This window comes from Engystomops pustulosus, chromosome 3, assembly GCF_040894005.1.
Source record: "Engystomops pustulosus chromosome 3, aEngPut4.maternal, whole genome shotgun sequence".
NCBI lineage: Eukaryota > Metazoa > Chordata > Amphibia > Anura > Leptodactylidae > Engystomops > Engystomops pustulosus.
The window spans coordinates 141,686,694-141,701,957 of NC_092413.1; the positions used below are offsets into that span (position 1 = coordinate 141,686,694).

The 15,264-nt window shown below is 42.7% G+C and overlaps 1 protein-coding gene across 4 annotated transcripts in view; it reads right to left on the reverse strand.

Annotated features, from left to right (window-relative positions):
* The window catches only part of MYOM2 (myomesin 2), a 197,995-nt gene that overhangs the window by 123,295 nt on the left and 59,436 nt on the right, over window positions 1-15,264 (reverse strand). For all 4 annotated transcript variants that reach the window (XM_072142322.1, XM_072142323.1, XM_072142321.1 and 1 more), the window contains one exon: window positions 4,764-4,890. In XM_072142322.1, the coding sequence (XP_071998423.1) occupies window positions 4,764-4,890 (127 nt within the window). The remainder of the gene's footprint in view (window positions 1-4,763; window positions 4,891-15,264) is intronic.

Sequence of the window (15,264 nt, forward strand, 5' to 3'; positions counted from 1 at the left end):
TGGCTGTGATTGGCCAAGGGGACACTCCTATCCAATGAAAGCCATGGCTAGTTAACATGCCGGATTTGCTGTTGCCAATCCAGCAAATTACAAAGAATGGCTGGACCATTGTATAAGCACTGTTACATCTTGTGTCACCCTTCCTTCGCATAGATTGTTAGCTCTTCTCAACAGGGCCCTCATTCCTATTGTTTCATATGACTATGTTATTATTCTAATGTCTTATCATATATGTACATCATGATCAGTAAAGCGCCATATAATATGATGGAGCTATATAATAATGTATGAGGTTTTTGGTTAATTAAAACTGGTGGATTAAGACATGGTATGTCACATTCATGTTTCGGTCGTTGGAGTCATTTGTAAATCAAATCAATATGTGTTCATTTAAAACCACTTGCAAAGCATTTAAAACTTAGTGTCACTTTAACCCCTGATCAGCCATCAGTATACTGTATTTATTGATATGGAACAAAAATGATTAGAAAGCTTCAAAAGTTATCAATTAACCATTAAAATAACAAGATATTTTTATGTGGACACCGAGGTACTAAAGTCATGGTCATGATGGGTTAGGACCCATTTATTTTTCACTTGTATTTCAGATAAATTAATTAAGTGCATTATTGCTTATAAAAAGCATAGATTGTAAACTGTCATAGTTTTTAAGCTTTCATTTCAACAGATGGCTATTTTATTGCTCTATAATGTCTTATGTTGTTTATAAAAGAACTCTGATTTGTAAGGTTCTTCTGACTAAAATGATGCCATATAAATAAAGTTTCATTATTATATCAAAGATCAGATATCTAGACATATTTTATTACCGTATATACTCGAGTATAAGCCGACCCGAGTATAAGCCGAGACCCCTAATTTTACCACAAAAAAATGGGAAAACCTATTGACTCGAGTATAAGCCGAGGGTGTAGTATACAGCGAGCTAGCCCCCTGTAGTATACAGCCTGTCCCAAGTAGTATACAATCAGCCTGCCCCCATGAAGTATACAGCCTGCCCCCATGATGTATACAGCCTGCCCCCATGAAGTATACAGCCTGCCCCCAAAAAGTATACAGCCTGCCCCAAAAAGTATACAGCCTGCCCCAAAAAGTATACAGCCTGCCCTCAGTATGCCTAGCGAATAATAAAAAAATAAACGTAATACTCACCCTCCGACGATACTCACCTTTGGTGCTAAGTGGCGGCTCCCGGTCCTCGGCGGCAGCTCCCGGTCCTCGGCGGCAGCTCCCGGTCCTTGGCGGCGGCTCCCAGTCCTCGGCGGCGGCTCCCGGTCCTCGGCGGCGGCTCCTGGTCCTCGGCGGCAGCTCCCCATCCATTGCGGCGGCTTCTCTCTTCTATCTTCACGTGCCGGCAGTTGCGTCCATGCGACTTGCCGGCGGGTGCACAGTGTGATGCGGCGGTGTCGCCGCTGATGACGTCATCAGTGGCGACACCGCTACATCATATTGTGCGCCCGCCGGCAAGTCGCATAGACGCGACTGCCGGCACGTGAAGATAGAAGAGAGAAGCCGCCGCAGAGGATCGGGAGCTGCCGCCGAGGACCAGGAGCCGCCGAGTGAGTATTAATTTTTTTTTTTATTAACTCGTGTTTTTTTTTTTTATTAACTCGTGTATGTGCCGAGATGAGGTTTTTCAGCACATTTTTTGTGCTGAAAAACTCGGCTTATACACGAGTATATACGGTATATTCTGAGGATAATTTAATTTTATACAAAAGAGTAGTGATTTATTTAATGCCTTGCACACCAGTTTTCATGATTTATTGGCCCCATTGACGTTTTGAAACAAAGGTCATAGGAGCAGAAGCTAGGTGATATGTTCAATACATCTTTATAGTATAATATTTTATAACCAATCGGGTTACTTCACACAAAAAATTTGGGAATTTTATTGGTGGACAACTTCACATAAGCCACTTTCTTTCCTGAAAATCCAGATGCTGTGACACAAAATTCACACGGGTTCTGATCTTATGTGCTGCATATTACATTGTGTAGAAATTTTATTAGTAAAAATTGAACAATGCATTTTGGGAGCTGAATGCTCCTGTAACGGTCGCACAGACAACAGAACTAAAAGTCTATGAGAAGAGTCCGGACGGAGGAGTCTGTTTACCAGTGGACCCTCTGGACCAGCGCGGGAGATGGTACGAGGCCCGCGGTGGCAGCCAAGGTATAGGATATACAGGAAACAGTCCGAGCCTGGGATGGCAGCAGGAACACAGAGGAACACCGGTAACGCTGGCACGGACTGGAGACACCACTGCACTGGAGCCCTGGAAGGCACAGCAGGAAGTGTATGAGAATGCTGGAGACAGGAGACATGGAGGTGCCTCGAAACGCTGGAAGACAGGAGACACGGAGGCATCTGGAATCGCTGGAAGCAGGAGCGTCTGGGAATGCTGGTGGGCAATCACTTCAACAGGAACCGCTGTGGGAAGCGAGGTGTAAATACCTTGGAAGTTCCATTAGAATGCTGAAAATCCGGCCAGGAAGGAAGGGAGGTGCCAGATTATAAGGGTTGAGCCAGATTAGCGAACTCCAATCAGGAGGACACTGGCCATTTAAGTCCTGAGAAGTCAGCGTGCGCACCCTAGCAGCAGGAGTGCGGCCTGGAAGGCAGGAGGCTTGCGGCTTACACGCCGGGACCCAAAGCACAGCCAGGAGCCAAGAGAGAGAAGTCCGGGCAGGGGGACGGGAACAGCCACAAAGCGGAGCACAGGTGTACCCACGATCCGAGACATGGATCGCGGGAGCACCCATGACTGTACCCCCCCTCCTTTAGGGCCCCTGTTCTCTTTCTTCTTCAACCTCTTCTTTCACCTCCTCCAATTCATCTTGGTGATGGGACACCTGAGGAGGAAAGCAAAAACAGGACAAACCCCATTGAGGTGTTTGGACCTGGCAGAGAACAAGCTGAGGATATCCTCGAGACGTCAGGAGTGTCCTTTGGCCGAGAGATGTACTCTGCTAGCTTGCATAGACTCCTCTGGAAGCAGTACGGTCGGAGGCTGAAGTGGCTCTTAGGAAGCCGGAGCAGCACTGGAAAGCTGCAGAGGCTGGAACGCCTCTTGGAAGGCTGGAACAGCTTTGGGAAGTTGCGGAGGCTGGAGCGGCTCTGGAAAGCCGGAGGCTGGAGAGGCTTATGGGAAAGCCGGAGACTCTGGAGAGGCTTCTGGGAAAGCTGAAGACTCTGGAGAGGATTCTGGGAAAGCCAGAGACTCTGGAGAACTTGAAAGCTGAGGAAGCACGGTGACCTGCTTTTGGAACACCGGAGCCAAGCCATGCTGACATGGAAGCCGGACTTGTAGTTGCTGACAATCAAATAGCTGCTGAGGCATGGAGACAGGCTGGAGTGGCCTGCAGTAGCCGGGAGTCTACCCTCTGTTGGAGCAGTGTGGCAACCCTACTCAGATCCTCTCCCCAAGAAAAAATCAGTTGAGACTGCTGGGCGAGAACATCTATCAACAACTGGTATGAGTACCTTGGAACCTTCCATGATGGGATCCAAGGCCTTGGCGGGGTCCATGGCAGGATCTTGCTGTAAACCGTCGCATAGACAACAGAACTAAAAGTCTCTATGGGAAGAGTCTGGAGGGAGGAGTCTGTGGACCAGTGGACCCTCTGAATCACCCTCTGGGAGATGGCATGGGGCCCGCGATCTGAGACATGGATTGCAGGAGCACTTGTGACAGCTCCCTTTGTTAGATGCAAGATAAAATGCCTAAGGTCACAAAGTGCTCATCTGTTCATTGTTTTTTTATCTTAAACCTAAAAAAGGGAGAAGTATGCACCCAAAAATGAACAGTTCCATTTTAATCAAATTTCTACTTTATCAAGAAACATTGTGGGGGTCATTTACTAAGGGCCCGAATCACGTTTTTCCATCGGGTTTCCCGAATATTACCGTTTTGTGCCGAATTTCCCCGGATTTTTGGCGCACGCGATCGGATTGTGGTGCATCGGCGCCAGGATGCACGCGGCGGAAATCGAGGGGCGTGGTCGAGGGACGGATTTGGAAAAACCCAGGAATAGCTTGGTGAACTCCGACAGACTTTAGCGTAGCAGCGACACCTGGTTGACATCGGGCGCACTACCTTATTGAATTGCCGGAAGACCCGAATCAGCGTCGGAGAACCTGCCGCTGGATCGCGAATGGACCGGGTAAGTAAATCTGCCCCTGTATGTAGTTTATGAAGGCAGCACATAAGATGAGAACTTACATTTTGTCTTGCTGCTCACTGTTCTGTATTGACCCTAGTCCACAGAAGAAGCAACAGCTCCTCCTAAACATAAACTTCCAATACAGTTGTGTCTATGGTGAGCGCCTATGATCCCTACCTATTATACCTCTACTACTGGATACTGGAATATTTTCATGATTGAGCTCAGTATTACAAAACATGGTCAACCCAAAAAGTCTATACCTAGCTTCAGATTGCAAATAACTGTATCATGTGGTCTTCAGGGAATTTTTAATTGATCTTTTAGCCCAATAGGATCCAGAATCTACACAGGGATGAGTATAGTTAACTTTCATAATAAACATATTCTAAAACTGCCACTTGACATACCAACAGTATGTCAGACACACCAGGAATGTTTACTGTACTTTGACTATGAAAAGTTACATTTTAACTTTAGCATGAAGGTTACTTCAAACGCTTCTCTACAATAAAACTCTCGCTCTGGAAATATATCTTGTATATGTATGTACTTGTAAAGTCAATGGGACTTACCTGGCTCAGGAAACGTCCAAGCCTCACACTTAAAGTGTTCACTTGGATCAGAAGGAAGACCAAGACCAGCAAGGTTGCTTGCAGCAATCCGATATTCATAGTATGCCCCTTCTTCTAGGTTTTCCACCTGTGTGCAATGATGAGAAAGACAATAATCTTGTGAACTGACAAAAATAAAGTAAAGCAAAAGTTATACATTACTGAAGAAACTCTCTCAAGTAAAGTATTGCTTGAAAATTCAGTGATTGGTACAATAATATTGTTAGCAATGGGTCATGAGTTTTATAAAGGTAATGAAATTTACTGAGAAAATGTTCTGTAAAACCTGATACTTCAAACAGACTACAGATTTCCTACGGAGCACATTTGAAAACCATCCACATTCAGAGTACAAAGAATGGATTGTCATTATTATTCCCACAATGTTATATAATCATAGGATAATAAATTGGAGATGTCAGCTACAAAATCAAATAAGTCTTCTAATGAAGAACATACTTTTCTTGGTCTTTCACCTCAAGGTGTGTACTGAAAATATGATTCACAACAAATAATTGAGTCCCAAGTATTTAAAGGGATTTTCCCATGAAGAAAATTCTCAAATTTCAATCCCCTAGTAATGTTAACACGATAAATATAATTTTTAACCCTTCACTTCACAATTTTACTCAGTTTTATTGCTGTTTTAGCTCCTTTAATTCCCTAGGCTGGTCAGAGTAAAATTCCAGGGTGTGGGCGGGGATTGTCTAACCAAACACATTTTGATCCATCTAGTTCTGTGTGCTGACAATGCGGTGAGATTGTCAAGGTGGAGGATTATATACACTTTAATTTACCTTCTAGTCATACCACTAGTATCAGAAACATAGAAAAAGAAATGAGACAGACCAGAGATGAGTTGATGAGATCCGTTAGATGCCTATTACCCACAATGACACACTCAGCTCTTCTACATCTCTGCTATTCCACAACACACTTGATATGTTGTGCCTTCCTGGTGTGCCTCTCCAGATAAACAACTTATCTGTCGCTATCATGTAGTTCTTCTTATGCTGCTGCCTCAGGAACTCAGTGGGGGTCATTGACTAAGGGCCCGAATCGCTCTTTTTCATTTTGCGCCAAATTGCCATGGGTTTTTGGCGCACGTGATCGGATTGTGGCACATTGGCGCCGGCATGCATGCGACGTAAATCAGGGGCGTGGCCGTCGGAAAACCCGATGGATTCGGAAAAACCGTCGTATTTAAAAATGTGTCGCTAGACACACGCTTACCTGCACCCAGGATAGGATGGTGAACTCCGGCGAACTTCAGTGCAGCAGCAACACCTGGTGGACATCGGGCGCACTACCTTAGTGAATCGCCAGAAGACCCAAATCCTCGACGGAGAACGCACCGCTGGATCGCGACAGGACCGGGTAAGTAAATGTGCCCCAGTGTCTCTGTATCAGTGTGCATGAGTGAGCTACATCCTGGACTGCAGGGGGGCGGGGCTAGAATGCAAGGAGCAGAGAGAGAAAAACTCAGCTGCACGGCCATCACACAGAAATCCAAGATGGCTTTCCCGATCCTAAATCAGATGTTACGGGGTTTGTGTCTAGGGGAAACTGAAATTGTGCACAGCAGGACTGATAGAGACAGGTTGAAATTATCTGTGAAATGCTGTATTTTTGTTAATAACAATGAACTAGAGAATGTATTATTTTGTTATCCTGAGTACATTTAAGAAACCTGTCTTCGTGGGAATACCCCTTTAAAGAGATTCAATAAATGGATACAAGGAACTTTTACAAACAATACTTTATCGCTGTACCAAACCTGAATAGTTTCCAAAGGTCAAGCCATTTTATTCAATTTATGCATATTAAACAAATATAATTTAATAAACCATCTTGTCATTTGAATAGTCTTTTTTTAAGATCTTAAAGGGAATCTGTCAGCAACAATTATTACAACAAACAACTACCAAAAGTTATGATACCTATGAAGCAGATAAATATTTCCAGATCCTGCCAATTTTAGCAAGTGTAGTGGCATCAGTCAGGAAAATTTAGCAGGAATTTTGTTAGTAAAAATTGGACCATTTGTTTCAGGAGCTGAATTTGAGCCCTAAGGTAGCGTGGTGCTTATCCATGCACAAGGATATATCTTGTTTTATCAACCTTTTTAAAAAAATATGTCTGGTAGATTTGTCTGGTTAGTTCTGATAATGTATGAGACGCTGGAACTAGGCAGGGTTGCCTTCTATCTCTCCTCATATTTGCCCTCGTCATGGAACCACTTCCATGTATGATCAGGGCAAACATGAATATAGAAGGTATTGAAATTGGTCAAAGGAATCATAAATATCAAATATTTTTCTTCCCAACTTAATGACAGAATTACAAAATTATTCTAAATTGTCCCTATATAAAATTAATCTAAATACATCTGAAATATTAAATATTTCTGTACCTAATAAAGAATCTATTGGCTTAAAAGACAAATCCCCCTTTAAATGGAAAAATGTGAATAGTTACTTGGTGATACAGTTAACATCGGATCCAAATAGGTTATTCTTAAATAACTTTATACCTTTAACAAATCAGCAATGAAAGACCTGGACCAATGGACTAAAGGAACTCCATGGTTTGGTAGGTGCTCTATCATAAAAATACCTAAAGAATAAATACCTACATGGTAGCACTTTATCTCCCCAACCATCTCCAATCTTCCCTATTTTGGATAATCCCAAATTTGCACAAGGAAGAGAAGATCGGGATTCAGAGAATGGGCACAATCTGGAAGACTTCATGCTAGGGATTTTATAAAAGACAATGGGGCCCATTTACTTACCTGTCCCTTTGATGCTACCGATCCCGGATGTCCGCAGAAGATTTGGAGCTGCCACGATTCCCTAAGATCATGTGACCAATTTCCTGCATGTGCCGCTTCCCCGCTCAGGTCTGCCGGAGTTCACCATCTTCTTCCCGGTGCTGATCTTGCAGAACCGTTTTAAAAGTTAAATTCCACAGTTTGTCCGAATCATTTGGGTTGTCTGACAGCCACGGCCCCGATTTGTGTCATATGAATGCCAGCGCTGATACGCCACAATCCGATCACGTGCGCCAAAAACCCCTGTGCAATTCAGGGCAAAACGGAAATATTTGGGAAACCCGACGGAAATGCGTCCGACGGACCTTTAATAAATGTGCCCCAATGTCTTGTGGTCCCTTGAAGAACTTACACAAGAGAAACCTAGTCATCTAGGCTACTGGAGGGCAAAACAATTACACCATTTCTTAAATTCATTACCACCTGCCAGTTAAAACTAACATCATTTGAGGAAAGATGCCTAGGAGAAGGACTTATAGCACAATCTTTTTCAGTAATATTCATGCAGCTATTTGATAGGGAAGATAGAGATAGACCAAGTTTCATAGAGACATTGGGAAGAGATTTGGAGATTGATATAAAAGAACAACAGGAAAATCAAACAATGTGCGAACACGACATAGAATTAGACCCCACACTTTTTCTTCTCCATATTTTAAAAATCCCAATAGAGAGATACAAGATTTGAATTTTAGGCCCCTTAATTAATGCAGCTACAGAGTGTATTTCCTCTAACTGGAAGAGCATTTGTGCTCCCTCATGTAAAGAATGGGTTCTGAGAGTTGTGGAGATAAGAAGGATGGAGGATTTTGTTTTGCTTTTGTTTGTTGTTATATGGAAGGGTAGGGGATAAGTAGATTATGTACATATGGATTATGTTGATTAAGCATATGTAAATACACTCACCGGCCACTTTATTAGGTACACCATGCTAGTAACAGGATGCACCCCCTTTTGCCTTCAGAACTGACTCAATTCTTCGTGGCATAGTTTCTACAAGGTGCTGGAAGCATTCCTCAGAGATTTTGGTCCATATTGACTTGATGGCATCACACAGTTGCCGCAGATTTGTCGGCTGCAACAATGCTCAATTGGTACCAAGGGGTCCAAAGAGTGCCAAGAAAATATTCCCCACACCATGACACCACCACCACCAGCCTGAACCGTTGACACAAGGCAGGATGGATCCATGCTTTCATGTTGTTGAAGCCAAATTCTGACCCTACCATCCGAATGTCGCAGCAGAAATCGAGACTCATCAGACCAGGCAACGTTTTTCCAATCTTCTACTGTCAAATTTCGATGAGCTTGTGCAAATTGTAGCCTCAGTTTCCTGTTCTTAGCTGAAAGGAGTGGCTCTTCTGCTGCTGTAGCCCATCTGCCTCAAATTTCGACGTACTGTGTATTCAGAGATGCTCTTCTGCCTACCTTGGTTGTAATGGGTGGCAATTTGAGTCACTGTTGCCTTTCTATCAGCTCGAACCAGTCTGCCCATTCTCCTCTGACCTCTGGCATCAACAAGGCATTTCCGCCCACAGAACTGCCGCTCACTGGATGTTTTTTCTTTTTCGGACCATTCTCTGTAAACCCTAGAGATGGTTGTGCGTGAAAATCCCAGTAGATCAGCAGTTTCTGAAATACTCAGACCAGCCCTTCTGGCACCAACAACCATGCCACGTTCAAAGGCACTCAAATCACCTTTCTTCCCCATACTGATGCTCGGTTTGAACTACAGGAGATTGTCTTGACCATGTCTACATGCCTAAATGCACTGAGTTGACGCCATGTGATTGGCTGATTAGAAATTAAGTGTTAACAAGCAGTTGGACAGGTGTACCTAATAAAGTGGCCGGTGAGTGTATATTAGACATTTGTTAAATAAATTTAAAATTAAAAAATGTGAAAAGCTCACAGCTAAAGTAAAGCTCTCTTGATATCTGGACATCTCTGGATATAGGGTCATGAATCACAGTAAATGAGCTCTAAATATTGCTAAAATATTGAGAATATGCTACTGAGAAAAGATGATCCATAGGGGTGCTGTGTGTTGGATCCCCAGAAATTAATGACTTATCACTAGGAAAGATCACAAAAACCGGTTTAAATGTCAGGGGTCAATGTGTTTTCCACCTAGTTTTCTAGTCAACTGTAATAATGTCATCAATTACAGTAAATATTGTAAAAGTCACCTCTAAGCGCTGTAACTATTGCTTTTTTGCTTAATTCAAGCAATTGCTCTGTTTTAAACCATGAAAGGGAATGTAATGGAATGGAATCAATAATAACATGCTGGTTGTGTGGTACTTCTCTGACTGATCCTGTAATGAGCTTGTAAACAATGAGCCGCTAAACAATTATAGCAATTAGAAACAAATGACATTTACACAATCCATTTACTGTGGGCTCTATCACAATGCAATAAATTCTGTCTTATCTGTGTATTTATAGTCTTAATAATGCTAAAATCATCATGACATTCTAGGGAATTGTTCTAGTGCTTACCAAGATTTCATGTATTCTTAGCCCAAGTCAATGTAACAGAATAGGATCACATCTACACTGATGAGTATGATAGTCTACTGACCACTGTCTATTTCCAAGGGGATAATCCAACCACAGAGGTCACCCCCTCTCCAAATCAAGATCTACATTTTATAGACTGAGGATGCATTTTAAGAGAGCGAGTTGGGATGGATAGCTGAGTCTAAAACCAAAAGTTATCCGAATATATGTTCAGTGTATGGCCAGTATGTATTGTGACACTGTGACAACAAAAGGAGTGGATGATCACTATATGTTCCCAATATATATTTTCTCTGGGGAAGCTAGACTGGAAATGGTAAATCCAAACATAACTGGGTTTTCCTGACCTAAAGTACCTTGGTAAGGGTTTCAGTTAATCCTGTTTTTGAGCCTGGATTTTTATGGAATGATAGGCCAGAATGGGGTTTCTGTTAACTCAAGTATTTAAGGCGTTGTAGCTCAGGTCTTCCATGAGCTATAAAGTACAATATAGGGGAGAAGTGTGAATAGACAGAGTCTGACTGTCTGTAGTCTCCTATACTGAGATCTGTGTGCCAGTCTACATTCAGTATGTGAGATAAAACACACCAGTTTGGTTTATACAGGGAAAATCATGTGTAAAGTTCTAGCACAGCCAAGCGGAACCTTAGAACACGTATGAATGGCCACAGATACAGAAAGAAAATTGGCTTTTTAAAGCAAAATCTTTCAAGGTTTATTCTCCTTATGCAAAATGGCAGCTTCTAATCGGACCATTTGAACAAATTTCATCTGAAATCAACAACAAATCAAATTTCATTTGAATTTATTGGTATGTCCTAATGATATGCTATTCCTGTTCCTAATGCTTTACTATCCTTTATTGGATTATTCTATGGACTCTTGGAACTCACCTATATACGCTTTTTAACCCAATATATGTAATTGTATGTCAACTCTATCTTTTACCTTTTTATATTATGGTATGTAGCAGTCTGCGCTCTTATTATTGTCCCTCATACCCATCCAAAGTTCGGGGGTTGCATAGCAACAGCTGACAACACTTGTTCGGAACTCTGAAGATGGAATCAGGTAAACATGGGTACATTGATGTGATCTGTAGCTGAGCCTGTTCATTTGAGAATATTGTTTTTATCCTACCTGCCTTTTGGGGATTTAGAGGTGTTCTCATCTTCTCCTGAGGAGCGATCTGCAATCTTCTCATTGCATCGCTTCTGGGAGGCTGGATAACTTTGAGTATTTAGGGATTTTAGTGAGTGATCTGATGTTTTAGTTTAGGCCATTTTTATGCATTGAAGTTTTCTAAATGTACGTTGATTTCTCTGATCCCGGGTACTGATTAATTGAGCTGGAAGCATTTTCTAAAACCTCCAGTGCCTGGGTATGTATAAAACAAACGGTGGATAATGGGACAGATTTATCAAGCTGTCTGAAAGTCAAAATATTTCTAGTTGCCCATGGCAACCAATCACAGCTCCCCTTTAAAATATTCATGAGCACTGGTAAAATTAAAGCCGAGCTGTGATTGGTTGCCAAGGGCAACTAGAAATATTCTGACTTTCAGACAGCTTGATAAATCTGCCCTAATGTCTTTTGTATTCCTTAGGAAGGTTCTAGTATGGAACCGAAACTGGACTTGTCACATCTTTCCAGTCGAAATGCTGTAAGATGACTCTGGTTTCCCTGTGGGTTTACCTAATTACAACTGCATTTGGGCTTGTTTTGCTTGCTGATACAGAGCTATGCTAAATATATTATACTAGAGCTGGTTTTATAGTAAAACAGTAAAAACATGAGATGGGTTTGCTTTTATTTAGTGAAGCCAATTCATATTTAGGGGCTTTAAGGATTAATCATACTGGTGCTTCCCCTACCCTGGGGACCCACAAATGTTCTACAGTACACCTTAATATACTAGCATTAACATAAAAATCCTAACAACAATCATTACAACAGGATTCGGATGACCAGTTATTCAGAGGTTGCAAAGTAGCCTTTAACTCTGTCATTGAATATTCAGCTTGTAAGGATACAAAGGGTTTATATTGCTACCCATTTTAAAGTGGAACCCACCCACTTTACTTTACAGGCAATATTGAAGTTCTTTCCATAATTGCTATTGTCTAATACAGGGGTAGGGAACCTATGGCTCGGGAGCCAGATGTGGCTCTTCTGTTGGCTGCACCTGGCTCTCAGACAGATCTGTAATACATAGTGATGGCTGCTGTGTGACTGATCACTGGACACAGGCAGCAATGTTACCGCTGCTTACGTCCTTTGTACGACCCAGGTATCATCGGCGCCATCTTCTTAACCTGGGTCAAAGAGAAGAACATGGGAGTGACGAGGAGCTGGCTGCAAGGGGCTCTGGACCACCGTGGACAATGATGCAAGCAGACACCTGGGACCGGAATCTAAGTGGCACCCAGTCTTCACCAGAGCCAGCCGCAAAGCAGGATGGTCTCGCTACAGTGTGGTACAACCAGGTCATTCCACTGCGCGACTTGTCCATGGTGGCAGCCAAGGTCAAGGTACAGGATCACTAGACAGTCTCGTGGTCAGGAACAGGCAGATGGTCAAGGCAAGCGGCAATGATGCGAGATCGGGGACGGAGCAAGAGATCAGCACTGGCAGCGAAGGAGCAGAATCAGGAACAGGTCTGGGGTCACAATGGGAGGTCAACGCTTGGGAAGGAAACACTGTGGAAAGCTGCCTCATAGGCATGAAGCACTAAGATCCGACGGGGAATGCTGGGAGCCACTGGTCTTCATAGGAACCCCGGAAGTGGGAGCACCAATTAGCTGCGCACTGGCTCTTTAAATCTGCGAGTGCCGGCGTGTGCGCACTGGCCAGCCGGGACGGGAGCCGGAAAGTGGTGAGTTGAGTGAGCTCAGAAAGGCGGTGCCGCCACGAAGAGGGGCACGGGGTGTGTCTGCGATCCGAGACCTAGATTGCAGAGGCACCTATCATATGTGCATATGGTACGGCTCTTACAGAATAACCTTTTAAAATATGTGGCGTTCAGGGCTCTCTCAGCCAAAAAGGTTCCTGACCCCTGGTCTAATATATTCTTGCCAGAAAAACATAAGTAACATACACATTTTCCTTTATAGTGACTAGTATTTGTACAGAATATTCAGCATGAATAACATACTGTAGATTTAATGCCATCTCCAAACTATTGTATTCTTTCCAGGGTTTGGGCATGATAAATGAGTTCTCTTCTATCAGACACAGAATAGGCAGCATGTGCTGACAGCAGTGTCCACAAAACCTGGACAATCAAGAGCATGAAAATTACATCAAAAGAGAAAATTGGACACTACATAAATAAATCCTTACATTTTAGGAAAACAGCAGCTGTTTTTAATTATCTTTCTGTTGTTGTCATAATAATAGTTCTAAAAGGATCTACATTAAGTTATATACTCAAACCCCAACTGGCCCAGGTAGACGTATATTTTTAGGAAAATCTATTGAGATGGAAATATATTTTGTTAGTAGGCACTCTTTTTTGTTTTTTTTTTTAGATAGAAACACTAACCACGCCATTATAGTGGCAGTTAACCTGCTAGGTAAGTGAGTTAACTTTGCATGTTCACACAGTCTGATCAGCGAACAGTAATCAACCTCACTGACAAAATAGACTCACCCGCAACCCCTGTCACCTGCCTAAAAAGCCTTGCAAACCCTATTGGTTATGGACTACTGGTCCACAATCCCTACACTGACTTAGTGCACAGGAAAGAGGACCATACACAGAGGGACAAACAACAGAAGGACAAAAGAGTCAGAACTATTTGCAGTGAAGCACATAATCAAATAACAAGGAGAATGGTCAAATACCAAAGCAGAGGTCAGATACACTCTATAGAAAAGTAATAGCAAACAGAAATAGGGAAAGTTTGTAGGAGACAACATGGTGTAATGGAAGTGAGCAGATAGAAAAGGAGCTCCTGATGCCGCCCTCAGCAGCTGACTAGACCGGCCATACATCATTTAAGCTAACCATCTGTTGAATAGCGCTGAGCTGCAGGGGAACCAGATATGGTTCAATCAGTCCTAATACAGCAGCAACCTTATCCATAGAATGTAACTTAGAAGGTGTTAGATTATGAATATTAAAGTCAAAACTGAGATTGATATAATATGGACACTGACATAGCTTGCCAGCAGATGGACATTGCCTGAAGCCTTGGAGTGGTGTCATAAAAGACTTGGTGATTGATCATGTGTCACCTATGTGCTCTTTCTCAAGGAATATCCTGTACAATCTCCACAGGAAGGGTTTATCCATTAACTTGGGGCATAGATCAAAGGCATCAATTTCCTGGTGGTCAGGAGAGCTGTGTTGTTGCAGGCCTATTTCTATTGACTCAGGAGAGTAATAAGCAAACATCTGTTGTTGAGAGGTGATACAAGGACACTTTCCCATGGGAAGCCCTATTGTGTCAGCTGGGCAATAAATATCATCCCTGGGAGGTCACCCAAGCCATTTGGGACAAAGGCCTGAGGAAAAGTTACCAATTCCAAGTACGAGAGCGCCATCCTGAGGAAGGAGTAAAAGACAACACCAAGGAGGCCAATATCCTATTACCGGAAGCTGATTGGCGACAAGTCATCATGAAGGCCGGAAGATATCCGAGTAGGGGTGGAGTCATGGGCGTCTGTGGGTGTGATTGTGATAGCAGTTGAGCTATATATGTATGACCAAATCTTGAGTATAGAGTTAGTTAGTTATAGTTAGTAGTTAGTATATAATATATAGCCTATAGTCTTGTGTCTGTTAGTCATGTAGTCTTGAGTGTAGTCAGATACTGTGTGTATCTTTAAATCCCAGAATAGGACAGTGAGGAGGCATTTTATCTTGTATTATTTTCTTTTTATATTTTGTCATCTATTATACCTTTTTAATTAAATAAGCCTTTCTCCAAGTTTGGACTCTGCATCTTTTCAAGGAACAACCCCTAGTTAGAGCAGGTAGAAAGGAATAACCCACAATTTTACATTTGGCACCCCAACGGATCGTGGAAAAACAACATTCTGCGAAGAACCCAAGAAGTTCCAATCTACTGCTACCAAGTTCCTGACATCCAAGGAAGATCC